The sequence below is a fragment of the Antrostomus carolinensis genome, unplaced genomic scaffold (assembly GCF_000700745.2).
Source record: "Antrostomus carolinensis isolate BGI_N321 unplaced genomic scaffold, ASM70074v2 scaffold40652, whole genome shotgun sequence".
In the NCBI taxonomy this organism is placed as follows: Eukaryota; Metazoa; Chordata; class Aves; order Caprimulgiformes; family Caprimulgidae; genus Antrostomus; species Antrostomus carolinensis.
Window position 1 is genome coordinate 23,459 of NW_010298390.1, and position 10,185 is coordinate 33,643.

The window sequence follows — 10,185 nt, forward strand, 5'->3', positions numbered from 1 at the left end:
AAAAGCCCGTAACTTTTTTTCTTCTGGACCTGTTCTCTACCCTAATAAGTAATCTCATAATCTAAAGGTGAAATAACTTGATTTTGATGTCAGGTATTAGGTTTTTTTACTTTAAATAAGGCTTCTTGTTTTGTAGGCAGGCAGCAGTAGTCTTTAGGTAGAAGTGGTTTGTAATGATTAATCAAGATAGGCTGTGCGTTTTTTAAAATGAACTGAATTGCACTTTCAAAGCAGACCGACTTTGTTTACAATACCATAGACTAGAAAGATTTAAAAATTAAAAAAAAAAAGTCCTGCTCTCTGCTGTCAGTGTGTGACAATACATCAGATAAATCATTAGGGATGTTCCATCTTTTTTGCAACTGGAATGAAAATAAATGAAAATAAAAAGTTTACATGTACTTCTAAATAAAGAATCCAGAATCTAGAAGTATGGAAAGCCTCATCTGGACTAATAATGCTAGACATCTCAAAAGTCACTAGGGCTCCTCAAACATTTTTTTAATGAGGAACAGCAATCAAATTAGAGGATCCTTGAAAACAATATTTGGATCAGGGAAGGGACCTTGGCCGACTGTAGACTTCAGGAAAAAAAAAATGTAATTCCCTTAACTGTACACAGAGAGAGAATTTGATGGAGCTCCTGTTCCAGGAAGGGATCACAATGTCAAGATCACACTTGCGTGCTTGAAAGCCACCTCTTGAAAGCAGAATCCAATCTTGTCAGCTGCACAATCTCCCTCAGCCCTGTTTCAGCCGAGCTCGAGGTGTTTTCTGGAAGGATGTCTGACGATGGGAATGGGGACGAGCTGGTGGAGGGTTAGCGCTGTGATGTGCTGAGCCTGATCCAACTCCTATTAAACTGAGTGGGAGCAGGCTCGGCCCTTAATTGTGGGAAATATTTTATTTTGAACTATCTGCATGATAGCTGCCAGGTAGATCAATAAGGGCTTCCACTGTTTCCTGCCACTCACCTTTGATGAGCGCTAGATTTATGACAAACCCACAAACTAAAGCCAGCTCATTTAGTCTGCCCTGACAGCAGCTGCTGCTGGAGATAAGACAGACTTTATTGCCTTAACTGGCTGGATAAGGAAAAAGTGTTATCTGCAGAAAGGTTAAGAAATGCAACTTTTTTCCATCCCCTATCCAATTTGACTGTGTCTTCAGAAGAGCTCGCTTACAATGTGGCTTTGGAGAGGGAGGGGGAAAGCTTGTTTATGCAAATGTTAAAGAAAAATGAGTGATGTTTATTTCAGAAAGAAGAAATAAAATATGTTTAAGGATTAACCTGTTGTGTCAGATGATCTGTGTATAATTCCAAACCAAAAATCTGTGTGGTGGACAAAGAGCCTTGCAATGTTCTCGAGGGCGGTCAGCTCTGGAGCACATGAGTCTCAGGCTTGGCTCTAGCAAAGAGGCCTACCAGCATCTGCAGAGAAGCAACACCAGAAAGGGCAGCAGTGGTCAGATGTTAACACCATCATAACCTTAGTTGTGGTTGTGACACAAAACTGCTACTGCTTTTCATAAAGTCTCTTCTGTACAAAGGAAGTAGTTTTTAGAAAACAGGAAAATAAAGTGCTCTGCAACTTGTATTTATTTGCAGTGTCTCATCCGATGGAGTGTAGCACACTGAGCAGGTAAAAGGGAACATTTTTCTCAAGGCAGTAAAAATTAAAGTGTGGTAGTAATATTACGTTGTGTGTGTTGTTAGCATAGCTGAACTGGGAGTCAAAAAGCTTGAGCTTCATTCCACATGCACCCCTTCAAGTCTCTACTCGCTCCATGGTTTTGTCCTTTGATCATTTCCTTCTCTCAGGTCACTGACTTACAAAAGGAGATGTGTTCTGTTTTACGAAGCCCTGCAGACTCCCTCAGAGTCAGTGCATGAGGTGTACTTTAGAGATCCCAAACGCTGAGGAACTAGGAGGGGAGAAGTGAAGGATTTTGAGAGCAAGAGGACTGTTTTCTGTAAGGCCACTGCCAGACACCAAGGAGTGTCAGAACTAGTGTATGTGCACATCATTGGCTGAAACGGAGCTTATCATCTTCCTTGTTTAAAAATGGGGTAAAAAAAGGTGTGCGGGAAGGAAGCAGGAAGGGATGGTCATGCTACCTCATTAAAAATAAATGTCTATTTTTCTGATGTTCATGTGATATCTGTGGCTTGGTTTCTGCCCACAGGCTTACATGCAGCCCCACTTGCTGGGAAATGAATTCACACATTTAGAGTTTCCACGGAGGGTGCAGCGCAAGGAAGTTGGAAAGAGGATGCTCTACCGTGACTTCAACATGACTGGCTGGTAAGAATGTGTCCTTCTCAGCATGGGGTCAGCTGGCTTCTTAACCAATGGCTGCTTTGTATGTGTCTTTGATTAGTGTAGACTGCATTGAACATGGAGGTGTATGTCAGTGTACTAAAGGGAAAGGTATTTCCTTCTTTCAGATGTATCTTTCTTTCAGAAATTAATGTTTTAAATAAGTTGACCTACCTCTAGAGCCAAGACCTTGGTTCATTTTAAGATATGCTCTCAAAGCAGAGCAAATACATAAAGGGGAAGATATGCCAGAGGATCTTCCTAGAAGCTAAACAACTTTCCTTTCTTGGAAGTACCTTTTTATAGAATCTAGATCAGTGGGCCATCATGTCTTTGCATGCTGAGGAGTGCTTGCAGAAGGGAAGAGCTTCCTCCCATAGTCCAGCTGATCCCCAATTTGGTTAACCTTGAGGAATTGTTTTAGAGATAGTCCTATCTGAATAAAAGTCATAACCAGCCTAAAATGAAAAGGCTTGAATGAACAGCATTGACTTAATGAAGTGAAGACAGGAAGAGCGATGAGTTTTTTGTCTCTGGCTAAATGTCTTCATTGTTTTGTGTCGGTTCAAGAGGCTCCTTCTCAAGTGACTCCCACTCACTTAGAGAAGCTGTAATCCTTGCTGTTGTGTGCTCTGTGTGTGACCTATAAAGGCAAAGGCTCTATATATGCAAATGGTCTTCACTTCCATGCTGTTCGTGTTTTAGCATCCTTAGCAAATATCCTTTCAGGAAAGGAAAGAATGGAGGGGGTTAAAAAGAACTTTTAACTGAACTTTTGTAGATTTGGTGACTTGAATGCTCACGTGCGTCTGCAACTCCACATGCTTCTGATTTGTCCCATACTTTATAGACCATAAATATAATGATGTTTTAATGGCAGAACAATGACCAAAGTTTAATATTATCTGGAGTGTTTGTGCAGAACATGTTAATCTGGGAGTAACAGTCATTGTCCATCATCTTGAACAGCTGCTAGTAGAAATATGCAGTCTCACCCTGAGAACGATGACTTCACATTTTAAAAAGGCTACAGGCATGAGTGAAAGAATAGGAACAGAATGAGAACACTGGATCAACTGAGGACTTAAACAGTAAAACATTTGGAAGATCATGAGACACTCTCCCAGTTTCTGCAAAGGGAGTTTTCTCATTAAACTCCCGGATGTCTCTGAAGGCATCAGTAAAGAATGGCTTCGTGTGGACTTCCAAAAGCTCTTTTTCAAGATGTGAGATGCTATTGAAAAGAAAAAAAAAAAAAGGGGGGGGGGGGGGGGAAGGGAGGGAGAAACCCCTCTAATTTTGTGGAGAGCTACAGAAGTATCATGGGCCAAGAACTTCCTCAGAGGGACGGTAAGAGCAGAATTCTTTCACCGTAGTTGGAAGGCAGGGTTTCTCCAGGTTCATGGGAGTTGTTTTGCATTTCCCCAGTTGGCTAGTGGTCTGGAAAAGAAATCAGGTTAGACTGGTTGAAGTTTCAGCATTGGCAGTGGGCATGGGCATCACAGTGTTCAATTTCGTTGTTGGTAAATACCAGGTAAAGCACAAAGAGGGAAAAAGAGCTATTTTGTACACTAGAGGTTCCAAATGAACTTGAGAGCCATGTCAAAAAGCTCAGTGGAAGTTCTGCTTACTGTGATTTTTTCCAGTCAAAATCACAAGCAGGATGTTGAGATGCATACAGGGTTAGAATGGTTAAAAATTAAACAGAGGTGGTTCTGTCTATCAGTTTGTACATCATTTGTGAATCTGTGCATAGCACTTTACCTTATTCAAAATAGTTGTTGTATAGCTAATACTGTTAAGCATTAGAAGAAAGATAAATAAGAAGGAATGCAAATTTTAAATGTAGAATACTGAGTAAGGTAGAAGAGCTTGGGTAAGTCTAAATAGATAGCAGATTTGATTGAATGTGTTGTTTTTCAGTACTGGTGTGTGAACTCTGTTCTAACATATGGCAGGGGGGAGAGAGTTGATTTTCCTGTTGATTTTTCTGAATTTCCTGAACTATAGGACGCATGTTGATCCAGTTACAGATTCTAATATGGCCAATGCAAAAATTACCACCAGTTTAGTACAAATATGCCTAGCTGTAAGTAGTTATTCTGGAATAAATATTTAGACTGTGACTTGAAAATACAAGTATGAATTCACCTCAGTGTCGTCCCAGAAAGGGGTGGCCTGTGCCAAGCAAAACCATGTGAAGGATGTGATGAGGCTGCCTTTCACTGCTGTTCCTTTTGACTTCTGGCTGAAAGTGGAAAATGGGGGCTACGTTTCTGTCCTGAATAAAAGAATCAGAATCTTTTAGCTGCTCCATATCCCACAGCTAGTGCATCAGTTACCTCTTTGTTTGTTTGCCGCAGGACAATAAAATGGTGAGGGGATTGCTCTATTGCCATATGTTTATCTAAATCAGAGCCCCTCTAAATAAGGACCCATTTCTTTTTCCATGGTGTTTGCCCAAGGGAGTCTTGTTTTCCACGAATTGTGTGCAGTGATCTCCTAAGCAGAGGAGAAGCAATCTGTTTCTATTTATCCAAAAGTCTGAGTCAATTTTCATGGTTGAAGTTGTGGACAAGATGTTAGATTTCCAGCTTGGTAGGCCCTCAGAGGTGATAGTTTGAGGTGTTTCACAGTGGTCGTTTTCCACTTCAAGGGTTTTGCTTCTATTTTCTTCCCTTTCTAATTCTTACATTAACTTGATGTATCAGGACACAGCGGCCGAGGACATGTCTGTTCTGCATTTATTTCTAAGGACAATATTTATTATGGAGAATAAATTAGCATATATATTCCTTTTCCAGAAAACATCAGATGAAGCTTTGGCCAGCCAGAGCTTGATACACTAAAAGGCTGCCAAACCTTTATCACTTACAATGCAGAAGATCAATTATCTGAACCTTTTTTTGGTCAGTGACTACATTTGCACATGCATGTAGAGAGGTGCAGGTGATGCTGGGAATAACCAGCCACTCTTATACATAATTACTGAATCCTGTAGTGGGAGAGTGTAAAATTCTCTGCTGTGATGTTGCCTCAAGAAAATGAACTGTTTTATTTTAAAATTCAGGACGTTTTCTGTGTTTTCTATTACAAGCTGTATGATTTTTTTTTTTTCCTTCGTTTTTACCCTTCTACTTGTGCTCTGGAGCTTTTCAGATTCTCAACAATGGCTCAATGGCTTGGCTTGCCCAGCTTGTTTGGATTACAAAAGGTTATTGTCTTTGGGTCTGTCATAATGCATTTGGCCTTTTTTTGCTTTTCTTTTTTCTTTTTTTTTTTTTCATGTGAAGTTTCCACACTGGCTTTGTCTCAACATCCCACAGTGGTAGCAGAGCTGCCAAGTTTCCCCACAGCATTAGGACAACCACTGATCCAACAATGTGTACTGCATCACTAGTCCAGGCTGCCTGTAACTGCTTTGAGACCAGCCTTTCCCTTTTCCCTCCAGCTCTACCACTTTTTCTCTTTTCTCTGTATTGACAGTTGGGATGAGAAACCTACTGTATTAAGTGTATCTAAAATAAATCCCATTTAGGTGGGAGCTGACTGAGAGTTGCCCCTCCTGCACCCTCACCCCGTGCGTGTTGTGGTTGAGCAGCCATTGTAAAACGCGCACTGTAGCTGGCAAGGCATCTTAAGAGCTGTTTCTCCTGCTGAACAAACCTCCGAGCTGTCTCGAGCCGTAATTTGCTGGCAGACATCTGTGTTACTGACAGTCTTTCACAGCTGGGTATCTGGGCTGGGATTTGCAGGCCCATGGATTGCAGAGGTTAAACTTGGAGAGGGTGGTTCTGGTGGCTTTGACAAGTCCTGGCAACAGAGGCGTCAGGGAAGACTCAGTGGCCACGTAAGCAAAGTGCTGCCAGTGCTAAAAAGGGGTGCGGGCAGCCCAAGGTAGAAATATGTGGGGGGAAAAAAGCAGGCCTGATGATAACTACTCCTTTAAAAGACTGCACAGAATTAGTATTTGTCTTCGCCTCTTATTTAAAAGTTAAGACATAGTTGGTCAGGGGGTAAATCCAGTCTGAACAATTTTGAAGTACTTTGCTCGGACTATATCCTAAACACCTTCCCAAAACCTGGTTTCGTGGCTTAACTGTGTCCCTCACTGGCACAATGGCTCCTTCCAGGGTTCCACTCTCAGCCTCCCACGGGGCTGGAGGAGCCATGCAGTGCTGCACTTAACCAAAGGCATGCAGAAGGCACTACCAACTGGCATCAGCTTTTGTGGTTTCTAAGCTAATTTTTTACTCCTCCTTGGAACACACAGTGGCCTTTCTGCTTCTCACATTGAAGTGGAGTTCTCTAAAGGCTTATTTCTGGATCACACCTTTAGCTTTTTGATTTGATTTTGGGGTGGCAAAAGAGCCCTAGATAAGAAGTCTGTTTTTTGACCTGTATTGTTAGCTGCTTCCTTTGCCCTCCAGAAGTGTGCAGAGTTGAGCTGTGTCCTATCAAAAATGATCTGAGCTGGAGTAGTACCCACCACACATTGTGGGCTGAAGCCCCAGCCTGCAGCAAGCCGGGGAAGCGGGCACTGCCTCTGAGCGTGCCGGAAGCACGGCAGCAGCAGAGCCCTTGCCGCTGCGTGTCCGTGTGTCTGGCGAGGGGTGCTGAGGCTCACAGTTAGCCACCCAAGGGTCAGCCCCTGCCAGGTTATCGCCTGCCTGCATCATTTATTCCGAAGCAGGGAGGCTGGTGCCCTGGGGTGAGCAGTAGGCAAAATCCATTTTATTCTAGAGTCAATATTGTCCACCGTCTGGAAAGCCACCAGTGTTATGTGCTCACCCTTTTCTTTCCAACAGGGAATGTCTTTCAACCTCTAAGCACCTGGTGAAAAAAGTAACTTCAGTTCTCAAGCTGTTTCATTTTGTTTGGGATGGATGCCTTTTGCTTTCATTGTGCAGCCTGCCTTGCCGTCTGCGGTTCAGACTCCAGCTCACGAAAACCAGGCTCTCATTAATCACTTACTGGGTATCCAGAATACCCTGGTGAGAGCCAACGTACATGTTTTGCTTGGTAATGCGTGAGCTGATTTGAACAAATATTGCCAACGCGGCCGCGATCGTATTCTTTACTGCTGGGCTGGATGTCCTTTGACAGCGCGTTCAGGTAGTGTGCCCGAGGAGCGCCTGAGCAGATTGAGAAATGCCACAGAAATGCTTTATGGAGCAGGCGCCCGCACTGCGTCCTCCTTTAATATAAATTGATTTATTGAATCAAGCACAGAAGCCCTGCTACAGAAACCTCGGGCTATAGTCTCTGGAGAACCACCTAATAAAACAGCCCCAACTGACACTCCTCATTAGCTTTTCCACTGATCCCAAGGCAGTATTTAAAGTGACAGTGTCCCTCTTTTTGGCCCGAATTTATCTGCTGGCTAATGCCTGTGGGTCTAATTAGCTTAGCATTATTAGTATTATTCAGATAAGCTGCATTTCCTAACAGCTTGATTCTGACTTGTAAAAAGTAATTGGAAGTCTGCAAACCCTGTGCTGTAACCTGCTTGATTGTGCCTTTTAGCCAAATTCATGTAATTTACTAAAAGTCATCCTTTTTTCTTTTTTTTTTTTTTTTTTACCTCCCCCTTTTTGAATTGAGCTTTTTTGTCTGATGAAAACTTCTGTGCTTCTGAAATCCTGGCTGTATTGTTGTGTTCAAGACCTCAGCCATATCCTTTGTACAATCGCCAGGGAGAGATCAAATTTTAATTTCATAATTACTTCACAAGAAAGCAGCCTTTTCCCCAGTCATGCCTGGTATTAATTTCCTCCCAGCAACTTACATTTTCATAATTTAATGATTATGGACCGCTTTTGCAGCACTGGGCCCTTCTGGAGAAGGGAGAGATAGGATGTCATTTTTGCAGCAGAAACCGTAATCCCCAGCCACGTGCCTTGCTTTTTTTGTCTTTGCTGTGGTCTCTCATTGCGAGGTAGCCAGGAGCAGGACAGGACGTGCCTCCTCAGTGTGTGCAGCCAGAGCAGCTTGCTGGGTTGTGCCTAGAGTGTCTGGGGCACAGCTCTGTGATGATGAATGGCTGTTTGCAATGTGCATGTTATGCATCTTTTCAAGATTTGCAGCCCTTGCTGCAGGAGCAGCGGGAGGTGAGAGCTGACCTGCTGTGTACAGCACATCTCCTGACAGTGACGAATGACTCTGTTTTCCCCAGGTGCACACATGCCACAGGAGTTAAGCCAGTGTCTTTGGGGCAGGAGAAAGCAGAAACAAGTAATAGTGCTGCAATAAAAGAGAAAACTTAAGTCTGGGGTAAAGCTCTTTGTAAATAGCCTCTCTGGGGCCAAGTGAGTCCAACAAAAATGAGGTTGGTCTGAGTCATGTCCTGCAGCAGCATCTCCTGGAAGCAGTGTGTCTGGCTGTGCATCTCTGCTTGGGCTTTGCCTTGGCACAAGATCAGGTACCACATGTGCAAGGGAAACAAAAGCCTCACAGTCTGTTTTATCAGAAAGAAACTAAACTGAAATGAGGTAATATTCAATCTGAAAACCCAAGCAAAAACAATTCTTCCTCCTGGTAAGGTGAAGTCTATTCTCTGTTCTTGCTTTCTTTGGCTTCCCCAGTTGCACAGCTGTGGCATGACCTTGGCTAGGTCCCTAGGAAATCCTCTTTCTTTCTGTTGTCACCCAGGATTGATGTACGGCTCTGCTCCTGGCTGAGAAGAGGCTTCTTGCTCCTCAGAGCACCACTGTGGGATGCTGAGGTCTCTGCTTGCTGTGTCTCACTGCCTGCCCCATCCTATGCTACAGTATCTTTCCCAGAGAGTTTGCTTCATGGTTCCTCCTTAACACCAATCGTCTTTCCTTCCAGAGGATCCCAGATAGCAAGTGTGAAGCAGGCACTGTGAGGCTAACATGCAGTCTTCCTCCCATCTGCCTCACCACATCCTTTTAACAAGAAGTACATCAAAATGTGAATTTACAAACCGGTTTTCTGTGCTAAAAACCAAGACAGCATCACAGTGCTTTAAGCCCATAGGGTGTTTACAGCCCCCTTCCCTTACCCCTCTATCTCCAGAGAAAAGTGCTGACAAACCTTCCTGTTTGTCTTTTAGAAGAGATGAAGTAAATTTTAAGAAGCGCTCAAGACAGCCCATTCACTGGGGAAAAAAAAGACTTGGCATGGTGAGACTGTTGCAGAACATGGATCCACTTGATGTGCAGCTGCAGTATCTGCGTACAGTTTCTGTCACTTGTGGGTTGTGGAAGCTCAACTGGTCACAAGCAGTGACTGAAAGTGCTCACAGTACACTTGTTCTGTCCTTCACAGCCTCCTGAGCACAAAAACAGCAAGGGAGGGTGCTTGTAAATACCTTCAGTTATTTTTTTTCCTAATTTGTACTTTTTTTGGGCAAGGACCTCTCTAGGTCTTTGGCCACCCTCTCCCCAGTTTTTCCCCTACCAGTTTCTGTTAATGCTTTATGAGGTGAATGGACTTAAAAAATCAGCCATGTTCCAGGAGGTGCCTGAGAGAAGGTGACGGTGCTTGAATCTTTAAAATGGTCTGTCCAAGATGGGTAGAGTTTATTTTGCTTAGGAATTACTTCCAAAGTCCAGACTCTGTCTTAGGACTGTACAGGACAATGAAGGTTCCCTGGAGATCCAGAGCTCATGTACCAGTCTGATTTGACCAAGTCAGAAATCGTATGTGTGCACAAGTCATGCTGAGATACTTTATTTTTTTTTTTTTTTCATTTGCAGATGGATAGACAGAACTGGGATGTACAAAATGAAATGTTATACGGTTTCAGGTTCAGAAGAAGGTTCTGAATTTTCTGGGAAAAATGCATGTTTTAAGACTTCAATGATTTCCTCTTTACCTGAAAAAAACTCTATGAGAATAT

At 43.0% G+C, this 10,185-nt stretch overlaps 1 protein-coding gene across 1 annotated transcript in view; it reads left to right on the forward strand.

Annotated features, from left to right (window-relative positions):
• LOC104520678 (protein phosphatase 1H) overlaps positions 1-10,185 on the forward strand; it is a gene marked incomplete at its 5' end in the record, with an annotated part of 54,021 nt that overhangs the window by 21,730 nt on the left and 22,106 nt on the right. Inside the window, one exon of the mRNA XM_010162430.2 lies at positions 2,188-2,306. Coding sequence (XP_010160732.2) covers positions 2,188-2,306 — 119 coding nt within the window. The remainder of the gene's footprint in view (positions 1-2,187; positions 2,307-10,185) is intronic.